At 34.3% G+C, this 15,913-nt stretch overlaps 1 protein-coding gene across 1 annotated transcript; it reads left to right on the top strand.

Moving 5' to 3' along the window:
* The first annotated feature begins 1,301 nt into the window (after positions 1-1,301).
* LOC146134614 (uncharacterized) lies at positions 1,302-15,849 on the top strand. Its single transcript, XM_083397144.1, has 5 exons — positions 1,302-1,433; positions 1,974-2,384; positions 7,670-7,846; positions 9,523-9,561; positions 13,904-15,849. The coding sequence occupies exons 2-5, from the start codon at positions 1,980-1,982 to the stop codon at positions 14,045-14,047; spliced, it is 765 nt and encodes a 254-aa protein (XP_083253270.1). The 5' UTR covers positions 1,302-1,433; positions 1,974-1,979; the 3' UTR covers positions 14,048-15,849.
* The last annotated feature ends 64 nt before the right edge of the window (positions 15,850-15,913 follow it).

The following is a 15,913-nucleotide window of genomic DNA, read 5'->3' as shown; positions in this document are numbered from 1 at the left end:
ACCGGTATCTCGAAATTAAATGCACATCAATGTATATTTGCGAAACAGACTAGATAACTTATGGATAATTTTTTTGGATAGACCAGGCACTGATCTGTATGAAACCTCGTAGATTTTATAGAGATTAGTGACACCAGGCTGTTAGTATCACAGGGTAATTTTTTGTTATTTAATAGGGCAGAGACTTACTGAATTTTCAATATTCAGCTTGTCGGCCTTTTAAAACAGGTTTACAGTATTCATTAATTATTTATTTATGAAACAAATTAATTATCTTTTTTACTTTTAATTTATGTTAAAATATTGGACAGGCCAAAATGGCGTTTTTGACTTACGTCATATAAGTTCATTAAAAATCGATTACAGAATTAAAATGTTTTAGCCCCATTCAGGGTTTACATTATGGTATCCAGCAGTTAACATTTATTAAGGTGGACAATAAAGTCTGACGAGTTTCCATTAGTTATTTTAAAATAAGTATCTGTTAAAATGTTGTTTTTCTAAGAATTTTTTATCGAAATATTTTCTTTCAGAGTCTTTGTTCGTTTTTTTCTCATTTAAATTGCGTCACGCTTATTTTAAATATAACACCTCCACAATTTTTATTTAAACTGTATTTTGTGCTTTGAAATGCGTGATTTTAATCCCAAAATAACGTTATTACGCCGTTATTCATCGCTAGTATTATCAATATCTCCTAAAGTGGTTTTATTGAGAAAATTCGTTCGAATGATTCTCGTATGTAGGCTTTATTACTTTATTCAGATTTTTACCACACGTCTCAATCGAATGGCACATCACCACTTTTTATTAAAACTGAATTTGTGTGATCTGACATAAACTGTTTTTTGCTCTGACATACTGAAAAATAACGCTTGCATAACTTTTAATGAAGGCGTTAGAATAGACCTCGCATGCGCCGCCCCAATTTGCCTGCAAAAGTCGTCAGCAATTTGACTAAAACAGGAGCAATTTTTACCCGCCATATCACGAACTTGGCCCGAAATTGCAGCCGACACCTCATCAGTCGTTAGCCGAGCAATCGCGTACAATTCAAGCGCTGCGTCAGGTCATCGGCTGTTTAAGGGAATTCTTGGCAAAGCAGATAGAGAAAACATTTTGCCCGCTTTTTACTTTATCATTCGGGACACGCGTGCCCCGCTCTTACTTCTTAAAAGCCCTCAGGGCAATTCGACGCTCTCAGCAGGACCGCCAGACCACCAAAAGGGAACTCGAGTGTCGGTCATCTTATGTCGCTCGCGTCGCGCCATACCGCTATCATTTTATCGGTCGCCGCCAACGGTTACATGTGCTGCTTACGAGCTTAGTTTTGGACGAGTTTCTGGCAGCGACTGCTGCTGAATTCAACAGCACCACAACGAACGAGCAATAAAGAAAATGCACGACTGGAATTTCCCTTCATCCGACGATTTGTAAGTGCTGGTATTTTTTGTGGATTCTGCGTGCGAAAAAGTTGTGTAATTGGCTACAGTCCAGCACTGATATAAGGTTTAGATTCGTCTTTAATATGTGTATCACAGGATACCACGTGGTTTGTATTACTTGGCAAGTTAAGTGGAAAATGTTTTTATACACATAACTTTACCCCAATTGGCAGTCACTTATAAATACAGCTCAAGTCTAAAAGGTCCTAACAAGCCAAAGAATATTTTTAGGACTCAATCAGTTGAAAAAAAATGCATCTTAACAATCAAGGCATTTAAGTTTTTATTTTAATTGTAGTTTTCAAATCGTTGTAATGCTTTAAAAGATGAGAAACGTAAACAAGTTGATAATAACGGACGTCTGTTTTTCACGGGAAAACAAGGCCTAAGGGCATTTGCACTTATAAAATGACTGTTTACTTTGTAAGAAATCCTAATAACATTTATTCAAAGCTTGCAAGTGTTTTTAGTTAAAAAACGTTTCATTGTTCGTCACAAATGCCCATTAACTGTTGTATTGTTTCGCAGAAAACAATGTTCGGTTTGGTTTGGGAACTGAAACAGCAATTCTTACAATCAGCTATTCACTTTCTGTTGCTTTTTCTTTTGCTGCCTTCCTGTTTTGAACCCGTCGTACTAACTGCCGCCACAATCATCTCAAAGACAAGACACACAAAAATCAGCCCGCTGGAGCAAGGCGTCTTTAAAAACAGTGCAGTTTTCAAGAAAATGCTTCCAATTTTCAGCGATATCAACCTAATGAGGACTAAACGCGGTGTCTTGAGCGAAAATTTACCCGCCGATGCTCTCTGTAAAAGGACTAGGAGAGACATTAACGCCGTAAAAACAATTCTAAGGCGAAACGCCAAGGTTTTTCGGCACGAAATGCGGATAGAAAATGGAATTTACCTGGACACAGCGCAGCACGAAAGTTTAGCGGTAAGTTGATTTTTTTAATTCGTGCATGCTTTTTTTAGTCTTTGGTTATTTCCCAACAACCTTAATGAACTTTGGCTGCTAAACAACCAAATACTTTTTATTTCTGCTAAATAAGTAAGTTTAACGTTTAGTAGAAAATTGTAAAAAAAGCTTTTTTTCTAAAACTAAGAAAATTCTAAACTAAGAAATCCGATCTCTGAATATCTTTGCATGAAACATAACTATTTCAATCATGGCAGAGGTAAAAACTAAATAAGTATCAATATAGGTGAATTGCTTATTAAAATAAACCGCAAAAGTGCCTTAGGGCAGTGTGTTTTTAGGTGGCACGCCAATAGTTTTCAGTTCTCATGCGAAGTTTAGAAAATTAACAAATCATAAAAAATATTACTGTGGTTTCCCTGAGTTACATTTTATCCTAGCTCAATGATATCGAGTAATATAATTTAACACAGTGCTCCGAATTATTTTTTCCACTTGCGGCACACAATCAGGGCTAAATCAATTCGGCGACACACCTACGAAATACATGTGATCGACAACCGACAAGCTTCAGCAAATATCCTAGGGGGGGTGTCGGATGAGCGATTAATGATGTAACGCAACAACTTTACGAATTGCATTCCTTTATTCTCTGATTTTGCGGCTTTGCAGACTTGAAAATTTCTGAAGCGGTCAAAGTCCTGAAAATTGTACCCCCTTGCAATAGCTGATTATGGAACAGAGGGCTCTTAAAATAATTCGAAAAACTAAAACCTGACATTAGTGTTGGTGATTTTAAGCTTAATTTATTTTTCGAAACAGCTCCCAAGAATAAATATAGGTCTACAGTCACAAAATGCCAGTATATTCACAATAATATTTTGTGGGTTTCGAGCGTATGGTTAATCTCCCTTTCCGATTTGGTGTTCACTATATATGAAAACAACTGCTGTATGTTTATACTCCTGGTAGTTAAGTCATTTATAAAAACTATTTTGATATTTCATTTATGGTGATAGAGAGTAACATATGTTTTAAAATAACTTTTAACTATTATGAAAAGCTCATAAAACTACACCTGGGATTATCGCATAAGATCAACATGCCTGCCTTGATGAGTTAACGTTGATTGGACTGATTAGTTACAAGCACGCTTAAAACGCAAATAACACACCTCCGGGAAGGTCGCGGCACACTTGGCATGGTCTCGCGGCACACCAGTTGTGGAGCACTAATCTATAATCTGCGGCTAGCGCTGACTGCAAAGTATTTTTATTCATTTTGGCTTCCAATTAGCTTAAATTGAGTTGAACTTAAAGGTTTCAAAGACAGTAAAAAATCACCAAGTCAGCGTTTCTCAACCAACAGGTCGCGACCCAAAATTGTGTGGCTGTTTAGTTTGGTTTGGTTGTAAACTGCAGTAGTTCTCATGGTTAGATTATTTGATTTAAGTTCTGAGCAAGATAAGTCTAAATTAAAAAAAAAATGTTGAACCAATGCGAAGGCATGCCTAGTATTAGTTTAACTTGGTTTAACAATGCTATTGTCTTGCTTGGTTGTGTTCACATTAAGCATACAACGCGTATAGAGTAAAGAAAATTGGGTCGCAAAAGCTTCTTTTTTTATTTACTTTAGTATTTGGCTCGCCGCAAACAGGTTGAGAAACACACTAATGGTTGGTGGATATAAAATGTTAAAAACCACTACGTTAGGGTGGTTACATCTTATATAACTTATTTTGCATACAATTTGGACTTAACACTTGACTGACAAAGGTAATTTCCTCTTTTAAAGTTGTGAAAGGTTTGAGCAGATTAATACATATGGCCTTACTTCAGTATTTAACTGCCTTCTTTGATTTTTTGCAAGATAATAAAGTGTTTATTACTATTTTGAATTTTTGAATATATTGAATATAAGATATTCCGTTATTAATCGTTCCTACCATTGTGATTTTCCTTAATTGGTAGAGAAAATAAGTCTCAAAAATGCTATTGCCGCAAAGTCAAAAATTTTTTAACTTTAACGCCGAATTCTACGAAAATATAACGCGGTGTCTGCAGGGATTGCTACAAACGCGACGTAATTATTGACACTCCTAATCCATTGCTGTGCGGTCGGTTTATACCCTCCAATTAAGTGTTAAATTAGCCGGCGAAGACAGGCCTTCATTGCCAGCTTTAACGTTGATGATGAAAATAGAACTTCTACTGTCAGCTGTAGCGAGTTTATTTACCTAAATGCGGCGGTGAAAGTAAGCTGGAACGCTCCGGAATGGGGAGGAATGGGGTTACGCTTTTTTCTTTTTGTTGAGGTTTAATTCATTTTTTTACCAGATCTTAAAACTGTTTATTTAATAAAACAGATAAAACATAAAATAATTTCTTAAAATCTTTCAGAAATATATATTACGCCTATAAAGCATTATCAGTTTCTGTAGAAAAACAAATGTAAAAATGCCAATATTAGTAGATAAAAATAAAATACATATATTTAAGTGTTTTAGCTCATTTTTTACCAGGCTATATACTTTTTTACCAGGCTCTATACTTTTTTACCAGGTTCTATTCTTTTTTACCAGGCTCTATACTTTTTACCAGGCCATATACTTTTTTACCAGGCTCTATACTTTTTTACCAGGCCATATACTTTTTTACTAGGCTCTATACTTTTTTACCAGGCTCTATACTTTTTTACCAGGCTCTATACTTTTTTACCAGGCTCTATACTTTTTTACCAGGCCATATACTTTTTTACCAGGCCAACTTGCAATCTCCTTAATTTTATTTAAATTAAGATTCCAATAGAATTTTTACACAATCGAACGGGAACCTTCTATTTCTTAATGTAACTTGAATTTACTTCCCTAACAATAAACATATCTATCTATCTTGACGTCACGCTATGACGTAACTTTGTGAAGTCACCGCTGAAAATGTTTGTCCGTTCCGCTAGAACAATTTTTCACCATTGAACTGAAAAAAATGTTCTACTTTCACCCGTCTGAAAGGAATAGTAGACAGTTAAGTAATGACATGCTCTGATTGGTAAAAAGGTTATTTGAATTGTGTGGCACAAGCGAACATACTACGCCCAAAACTAAAAGCTGAATTCACCTAATCTCGTTACTCTTTTTTCCAGTCATGTTAAAACATAGTACAGAGATCAGAATAAAACAAATTTCAAGACTATATAACAATTGTAAGTAGTTAACAGGTAATGTTTTTTTTCTCTCTCACCTATTGGAATTCAAGTTTAAAGCCAAGAAGGTCGAGTAAATCGTTATCATCTTGATAAAGACGTTTCGATATGTGATTACAAATCATTAGATGATTTACTTAAATTTTTTGGTTTTAAGATTTTTCATCATAATACATAACTTAAATGTATTTGAAAAACACTTTAGTTATTAGTAGGGCGATTATTTTTGACCTAAAAATTAAGAAATTTTGACCTGAAAAATTAAAATTTTGACAAATTTTGACCTAAATATAATTTATTTTGACAAAATTTTGACCTGTTAGAAATGCATTGAGTTAAATAACCTAGGAGTCGTTATTCACGCGTTTTTTATACTGTATATTGCTCTAATAAAGATGTAATACGGTTAAAATGACTTTGAACACAAATCAATACTAATTTTTTTGATAAAATTGAACGATAAATTTCAACCAAACTGAACGACCAATTTCAAAAAGCTGACTATACATTTTTTTTTAATTTTGTAAACTATTTATGTGCATTTTTATTCGATTTTGACAAAAGTAGGCCAATAGTGGTGTTGTTCAAGTAAACTTTTTAAATTATGCTGCTAATTAATGATTGAACTATATCATTAGAAAATCGAATAAATATCGGTTCCATAATTGAAGTTTCAAGACAGAAAAATAAGTTTTCAAGACGGAAATAATACTTTCATAAACTGGGATAGAACCGCTCTTTATAGTCCACCATATAGAAAAGTGCTCACCAAAGGTTTTGAACTAGGGCCGGATAACTCAAAATACTGACGGTCGCTGGCCGCGAACGGAATATTAATTTGTATTCACGGTATTTGACTTAATTTATTTTAAGACGAAGGGGATATAAAAGCAGTACAAGAGCTTTTAGAAAATGTCGTTTATGTTCAAATTTCGTCCAAATTTAGCTTGATTTTGCACCCGACGAATTTTTTCGGATAATAGGTTATTAAAACGATATGTTAGATTTATTTGGGAAATATGCCGCGGGCTGAAAGAATTAAATCGGCTGGATGTAGTATCATAAGCTAATTTCGAAGCTTAGCTATAAATGCGTACCGTTTATCACGAAGCACACCGCTTTAGTTGTACCCAGACTTGGACAACTAGATAAAATAAAGTTTTCAAATTCAATAATTTAGAGCAAAATGCGACTAATTCTAATTCTAATCTAATTATTTTTTAATTCTTTTTTTATAAATAGCCAAAATAAGTCAAGTTGTCCAAGTCTGGTTTTACCATGCTGATTTAGTGTACATGTTTTTTATTGAACTTTGTTGATAGCTATGTTTGTCTAATTTAAAATCTGGAAATAAGGTGGCACTGTTTAACGACAAATTGTGTTAAAACTGTGCTCCATCAGTTCAAAGTAGAAATCAATTTTTTGTCAAGATTTTAATGCAATTCATCTTTAAACAGTGTCACCTCATTTCCAGTTCAAATTGACGTTATCCTTTAAATGCTGTTTGACATTATGGGTTGTATACCAGGTTATTTTAAAAATAATAAATAACTATTCGTCCATTGGTTGATATTTAAGTATGTGCGACGTTCGTTTAATAATTTAGACGAAGTTGGATGTTTTACCTATAGAAGTGTTATTTTGATCTTATGCTATTTTTTGCGTTTTTATTCATTTGGTCCTTCATAACGCAGCTAAAACTGTGAACGTTTATAACCATTGTCTTTAGACATGACGTCACGTCCAGCCAATATCTTAAGATTTGTTTGAAACGTTCAAACTGCCATCTACTTCTATCGGCTTTGATATTTTTACTAGGACTACGCAAAGACTTGAAAACTTATGATTCTCAAAGACCAAAAAACATGTTTTTTTAAAGACGTATTAAGAAAACCAAAGCCCATGCAGAAGTAGGTAAGTAGGTATACTTCTGTATGGGCTTTGATATTCTTATTACGTCTTACTACAACCTCCAACCATTATGCTCCAAATATTTTTAATATGTACAATTGAAAACATTGATTTTCTGGCAACCCTGTCCCGTTTAAAACTGTACTTTTCTCCGTACATAAGGTCGTAAACATTCGCTTATGTTTCAACAGCAATCCAACCCCGAGCTTTCGATAGAAGCCACGATCGAATTTCTCGAGGACTTCGAGCAATTTCTTCTGGTCCACGCGAGAAGGCACCGCAGGGCCATGCACCCAAGTGAACTCAGGTCCCTGGTCCTTAAAACGCGCAACGTACACCGGGAACTTGGCGAGCTACTCAAACTACAGGTAAAAACAGCATTTGTTTTTCACTTTAAAAAAAGATTTAAATAAAAAAATAATAAAAATAAAGATTTAAATCAAAGTGAAGTGTTTTGATCATAATTGTTGGAGGTTGTAGTTAGACGTAGAATGAATATCAAATCCCATACAGAAGTGGGTAGCTTTTTCGACTTTTTGCAGCCGTCTCTTTAAACAACTCTAATTTTAACAATAAACATCAGAAAAAAAAAAAAAGTCATTTAAAGGATAAACAAACAGCGTTAGGGCGACAGTATTAGGTTTGACTTGCATTAATATAAATAACCGCTTAGAAAGCAAAAATAGTTCGTAAAGTAAGGATTTTTCCAGTTGAGACACCAATTCCGCCCATGAATTATTTTTTATAGAAATCCATGCCACAAGCGATATGGTAAACGGAAAACAAAAAAATGTTGAAATGTTTAATCCCAATATAACTTTGAAACTGGCACTGCCTGTCCCCTTAATGCAATAAAGCCTCGGGGCTTAGAAGAGCAACTTAAAATAGTTATATAAGTTGCTTATGCTTAGCAAACGACGTCATTTTGAGAAGAGTGAGTCGGGAAAAAGGAGGATATAAATCCCAGGATATTTTTCAATGCAAATCACTTCAGTTAGCGATAAAAACTTGTGTCAAAGTTTTCATGCAATGTCAGCAAATTTACGCGGTGTGTATATCGCCGCTGAGATCTGGCAAATTTGCGCTTTAACATTTTACGTGAAAACGACGAAATAACCTGTTTTTTTCACACAATTTTGGTTATAATATAAATAAACAATTCTGATTTTTAATATGTTTACATAATCTCATAAAATTTCCCTAATTTACGGAATCGAACAACATTCTGTCGATGTTAAATGTTCTAGTTTGAATATTGTCGATGTTAAATGTTCTGATTTTCTGTTTGTTAAAATTGCTGCGAAAATTGTTGATTGTGCTTCAAAGTTTATGAAACTGGATAAAAAAACTTACAACTTACATGTCGGTTGTATCGAACGTTGTGGTATTTTATTAAGATTGCTTCAAAAACTCGTCAACTGTTACTTAGACGCGATTTAATTACCCAGTGTTGTAAACAAGTCATTTTACAATTGTCACAGTCCCAGTCAAGTCATTTGCAAAAATACGTAAGCCCTTATCAAGGTGTTACAAAAAAACTTTTTTAGGCATTTTAAACAAATAAGTCCCAGTCATAAATCTAACGGTATACTGTTGAAATTGGCAAACTCGTCGGATTTGGGGTAATAGCTCAACCAAAAAATAGCACAAAACGCAACATATACCAAACAAGCTAATTGTTTTGTGCCCCAATCTGATGATAAACAACCCAATTTTATATAAAAAAAATCATAATGAAAACACTTGATTACAACCAAAGTCATTTGTCCAAAATTCTAAAGTCGAGTCAAGATTTTGCTCAACAGACTAAAGTCATTTTAAGTCCTTTTAACAGTGCATTAAGTACGCTTGAGTCAAGTCATTTACTCAAGTCAGTACAACACTGTAATTAACTTTATACTTTTTTAATTTGATATTCTAGTTTGCATTTTGATTTAATTGAGATATAGCTGTTAAATAACGAATTTAATTTTAAAATGAAGTTAAGTCATTGACTTAAGTCGTTAAACACTGTAGTTACCCCTGTTTTTTCTTATTTTTGCAGAGACCGTCGTATGTAAGAAGATGGCCACAAAATGTTGAGGTAAGACTTTCCGGGTAGAATTGTGAAAGGTCTAACCTGTTGATGGTAAAACATATTGCCTGGCAGGCGCTATTCCTTCATTGGCCACGGGCAAAACGTTTTTGGCGCAACCTCATGGTTTGCCAACCATATTAGCCAGAGGCTGGTAAGGTGAACGCCCTGAAAAACTTAACCGACGCACGCTTTTGCTGAGGTTTGCGAAATAAAATAACGCCGAGATACTGAGCTACCGCATAAATACTTTACAGCCCAGAGTGGCTACTTTTGCCTTTATCTTATAAGGGGCAATATTATCCTGCTGCTATTTTTCTCGAAACCTTATCGCTGTGTAAGAATCTTTGTCATAAACATCATTTAAAGGGGAAAAACTATTTTAATTTAACTAATTGTAAAATTAATTGAAACACTATTATATTTAAGGAATCTCCGGCGGACCCCACAGAAAAATTTTTACTTCGCATTAATTAAATATATATTTATGTTTATCTTAAGAAAATAGTTATGCCTTAATCCTCCTTTTCATAAATGACAAAAACTATTAAATTTAAAACTTAATGCAAAACTACTGAATAAGCGAACAAGATATTAAGCCGTTATCGTTGTTTAATAAGAACGTCTACTGATGGGATGAATCACAGTTGTTTTAAGTGTATGTGTAATGGATCTTTCATTAAATTTCGACATAATGGAATTTTTTGTCATGCTGATAAAATATTCAATGTCAATGTTAAAAAAAAAAGCGAAAACTACATAAAAAAAAAGCGAAAAATAATAACGCCATACATTTTCCCAACCCGACAACTACCTGCATGCAGCCGCTTTCCGCAAAAGTCTTATAATTCGTGCTTTGCGTTTCTTGTGACGTCATTACGTGAAATATGACGTAGGTGATCCAGTCGCGTTTGCCCAAATAGTAACGTTATCCGCTGTAATTTAGAAGTATTAGATTCGCGTTTTCGTGTAAGACGTGCGTTTCAATTTTCACCTCTTTCTGTATCGTATAAAAACCCATTCAAAAATTGAACCTTAAAAAATGTGAACCTATATAAAGATTTATTCGAAACGTTCAAAATGCTACTTCTGTATGGGCTTTGATATTCATATTATGAACCTGTATATATTTGGCTTAAATAAAAATTTAGCATTAATTTAAGAATTAAAAAAACTTGAACATGCCTTTAGATTTGTGCTTTTTAAAACTTTCTTAAAAATTTACCAATGTATTTCAAAAGAAGGCAAGACAATGGGTAAATATCATAAAGATAATAGTTCCCCGCTAAACGGAAGTCTATCACTTAGCCTCTCAATGCTGATAGAGTTTTGTTTCGCCAAAATACAGGGGACAAATATAAAAGAAAGACAAATATAAAGAAATACTCCAATTTTATTGAAAAATAATGAATTTAAACAAGTAATTGTCACCCTGACCCAATGACTTAAGTTCCATTCAAGTCATTAAAAAGAGTGACTCAAGTGCACTTAGTTCAAGTCATTGACTTAGGGCATTACGACGGACCTACACAGGGAATGAGTTTTGTTACGCCAAAACACGGGCGACGGTTAACTTATAAAGAATAGCCCTAACTTTTTGTTCGTCAAAAATTGTCGCAGCTCACTTTAAATAGCGCCGCCTTAAAATTTCGCATCCCTTGGCAATTTTAATACGGGCAACAAAGGCTTCGTCTGATCGCGTAAAACCAGTTCGTATCAATTTCCACGTCCGACACAATGAAACAGAATCCGTTAAAATTCGTCGCCGGTGTTTAGCGGCTATTTTCTCGCCAAAACAAGGTTTATTTTCATCCTTGTTTTGCCGGTTGCTTTGGAAACTTTAGAGCTGGATGTAAACGTTGCCACAACGCAATGTTTCTCTATACCAGGGCTTCGCAATCTTTTTTCACTTACGGCACACCAAAAGAGCTAAAGCAGGGGTTCTTAAACGTTTTTTACCGCGGACCCCTAAAATTTTCTTTCATCTCGTGTGGAACGCTGTAGGCAAAAAATATTAAAAAATGACGTCACAAAAGGAATATACTTCATAAATTTGCTGATTTTGGTCCAAAAATGCGAAAGTGAAAAGTGCAAAACCGTTTTATTTTTGATTAAATTGTTTTCTTTAATGATGTGATTACCTCTTAAATATACACTAATATTTCAATTAGACCTTCATGGACCCCCTAAAACTAGTTCACGGACCCCCAAGGGGTCCATGGACCCCAGTTTAAGAACCCCTGAGCTAAAGCAAGTCTGACACACCTACGAAATGTATGACGATCGATATAAAACAACATAAGTAAATATTAAACGGTCGATTTATGATTAAACGCGTTAAGATGCCGAAAACTTGACGTATAACATTATTTTATCTTCTAATTTTGCGGTTTGAGCGTTTACCTAAAAATTACACCCTGTTGCAATAGCGGATCCAATGCGATAAACATGAATTCTTTTTTCAAGGCTTCCGCATAACAATCGTAAAACATCCAACGTTATATAACGTGGCAAGAAACTTATTTTCTCCGCCATTTTAATGAATTATTTTCTCATGAGCTACCGAACGGCGAAAGGAAAAAATATGGCCTTATAGTTATTTAGCAGTTTTGCGATAAATTATAAGCGCAAAATTTAACAGATAAAAACAATCCGATAAATGTCATCTCTGTTTGTATATAGTCTATCAAACTGAAAACATTGGCGGTGTAAGCGACAAAGCATGAGTTTGAATAAGCCATCTCAAAAGATTGCGTCTTTTAATATCCACTAACATAACAAAAAAGGCAGTAACCTTCACAACATTGTGGAAGTAGTGCAAATCAGATTTTACCGCATGTTGTTATAAATTTTATGTCCACTGTTTTTCAAGGTGTTTTGATCAACGAAACGGTATCGCAAACTCAAATTTCTAAAACAATCTCTTATAATATAGCTTGTAATTCTATAACTTACCAACTATAGGGTTATTTTATCCATATTTGGCGACATTTTAGCGAGCTTAAACGTAGGACGGCCTCTGCGACATTTTAGCGAGCTTTAAATTTATTTACCAAAGCCATACTTGAAAAATCCGCCCGCAAATACGATCACGTTGTTGCTAAAAATATTTCACCTTGTGTGACCTTGATCGACTTATTCTGGGCCACACGTGATAATATTTGTGCAAAAATCGTTTTTAATTTGTTGTGCACATTTGGTTATGTGTCTTTACTTTTCAGGCGTGTTTCCGAAACATTAATATTCTCATGGCGTTTAATTTTTCATAGTGCCATATATAAATTCAATTTATTTTATTGGAATACTCCATTTTATGTCTAGCGCGTGCGAATGTTTAAGTGGTTGATTTATTTTGGATAAAATATTGTCTGGGGAATTTTCAGTGAGATTTCTAAACGTTTTTTTGTTCAGCAGAAAGTATATTTATATTTTACAAATCTTAGGCGAAACATATACTTACTGGTAGTACATTTTAACATAGATAATACTTGCATACAACTCAAGTGTTATAGTTTAATGAATTCAACTAAACGAAACAATCTTATATTTTACGTTAAATTTCGCTCAAACTTTCAGGACAATTTTCATTTATATGTTAATTAGTCCGCAAGTATGATGTATTTAAAGCCATTTATTTGCGCCATTTGAGGCACTCTTTCTAATATATACTTTAAAATCAGGTTAAGCGACTAACTGTTTTGTAATCTTGGCAAGCTTTTGCACAACCGAGCCTTATTACAATATACAATTTGTCGTTAAACAGTGTCACTGGATTTCATGATTTAGAATTACAAAAATACGGCTATCAACAAATATATGTGATATATGCTACCGTAACCAACGCCATTTTATTTGCTTTCAATTTTTTAACTTTTTGTTAATTAGCCCGTCCAGGAAAAATAGTGAAACGCCCTTTGTCATTTCGGATATTTTTTAAATGCAGATGTTGAAAATCAATAAAGATTTCCGAGACGTTAAAACCTGAAAATAAGTTGTTGTTGGCGTTCTTCTTGCATTTAAGATTAGACGAATAACACAGGAATTCTAACTAACCTGGTTCTTCGTCTTTTGCTGTTGATTGCAAACCAGAGTTTCTTGGCAATCTAAAAAACATTACACGTCTTAGTCGAAGTGTTTGTAACGGCGCTTTTTACTTCTATGGCTCTATTTAACTCAAAATTCCCGCTTGATAACCCTTACAATATGACGCTGCATTGTGATAACTATACTTATGTATAGGCTTCACTATTCTTAATATGTCCTACTACAACCTCCAGCCAGTATGCTACAAGGCTCTACATCATATTTCACCAACACCCCAATCCTAAACGCCATTTTCTTTGCTTTTCAGCACCTTGAACGCAGCAATTCTTCGCGCAATATGGCTTCCCACATAAACGCACTTCTCACCGACGTAAACCGCTCGGTGGCGCTGTTGTGCACCGGTGTGAGCTCTTCGAAAGCTCCAAGTCGATTTGCCTTCAAGATAAGATGACGAAGCGTTTTTGAGGCGCGTTTTTTTAGCTTTATTGCAGTGGTTCCCAACCATGTGGGTGTTTTATATTTCAACCTAATGCACTTAGTTATTGTTTTTAAGACGTAGATGTAGATCGAGCCCCGGCTTATCCATTGCATTCGATCCCGAGTCAAGTCGTGATTCAGATTCAGATTCAATTTATTTTTGTGCATGTTTGCAAACATCGAAAAAACAAAATAACATAAATAATAACACAAGGACAGCGAAAGGACCATTCGGTCATCGAGTCGAGCTGCCCCTAAGTCGCGAGCATCGTATGATTGTTAAACCATCAAAATTAATAATTTGATTTTATGCCAAGCATTTCGTTTAACATCCACGAAATTGAAATAAATGACTTTTTTATAAAAGAAATGTTTTTATAAAAACTATTCATATTTGCTAAAATGACTTCCAAGTCAAGTCAATTGCCCAAAGGATGCACTTAAGTCAATACAACGGTGATACATTTTTTCCTTATTGTTAACTACAATTTTTACTATTCCATTAGAGTGCAATAAATCAAGAAACATTTTCCTACATTTTGCACGATTACTATGTTGTTGTTTCAATTCCATTTAATGACATTGCAGTAAAAACAAAACACTTGAAAATGCTAGAAAGGGTACCGCCATTTACCTATCTTTTTATTACGGTGTTGCTATCAAAAAAGGTTGGGAACCACTGTTCTATATCCCCTGACATCTATTTATTCGCTTACTTATTTCACTGTGTTCGCTGCGCATACATTCGCGTTGTGTGCGTTGTGTGTGAAAACGCCCTTTACGTGTGTCTGTTTTTATTTGTTTTTTCGACTCTGTGTTCTTCAAAGCTGCCAATCATTTTTACAGCAGTGACCAAAGTTTTCAAATTTTTATTCCATTTAAAGCCCACAAAGTCAACAGCCACCATTTAACTGCGACAATAACTAGCCAGTTATGCATTTTTGTTATCTCTTGTAATGCTATTGCTGATCTCGCAATATTCGGTATTTCCAGTATTATATTTTATTTGCCGTATTCAGCGGTTCTAAGACTGTTGGTTATCAGTCAAAACGACTACTTTAACCATTTACGGGATCTTATATGAGTTACCCCTTTTAAACTCTAAAAAAAACAATCGAAATGTTACACCTTTACAACGATTAAAGTTTTATTTAAATGCAAATTATTAGGTCATTTATTTTTGTTGCTGCCTATTCACTAATGGATCGATTATAACTTGTTAATATAATCTAAAAAAATGGTGCTGCCAATCCATTAAGTTCTTCTCAGGTTTATTGATACCACTAAGGTTACGAAAAACTGTCGCACACTATAAATAACATATATTTTGTAAAATAAACTTTAATTTGGTAATAATTTGTACGTTGACTTGTGGACACGCCCATATTGATTTAATTAGTTGTATTGTGCACACAAATCTTCTGTTTGAATCAGGGCTTCAAAACTTTTTAATCTGCGACCCCTTTTTAATTTATGAAAATTTTCCGCACCCCCTATACGTTTAGCAGTTAAAAACATAACATTTCTCGTTTACGTACTGCTTCGGTGTACATTTTGCATTAAGTTTGTCATTGGCGTGTAAAACTAAAAAATAACAGTTTTTCTCGTTACGCGACACCCAATTTTGGAAGCCCTGGTTTAGATTTATTTTTCATTTCACACCATTCCAAACAATATTGTGATAAACTGCCTATAGCTGCCTAACCATTGACTCTACGAATACAAAGCAAAATAATTTAGGGCTACTCGACTGCAAGGTGTTGTACATGTATCAAAACTGCCATCTGATATGTGCAAAGCATCCATTTATTGCGTAAATAAACTTATATATTGTTATCGA

The sequence above is a fragment of the Ascidiella aspersa genome, chromosome 9 (assembly GCF_963924565.1).
Source record: "Ascidiella aspersa chromosome 9, kaAscAspe10.2, whole genome shotgun sequence".
NCBI lineage: Eukaryota > Metazoa > Chordata > Ascidiacea > Phlebobranchia > Ascidiidae > Ascidiella > Ascidiella aspersa.
The sequence above is the reverse complement of the archived record's forward strand: the minus strand, read 5'-3'. Positions and strand labels throughout refer to the sequence as shown.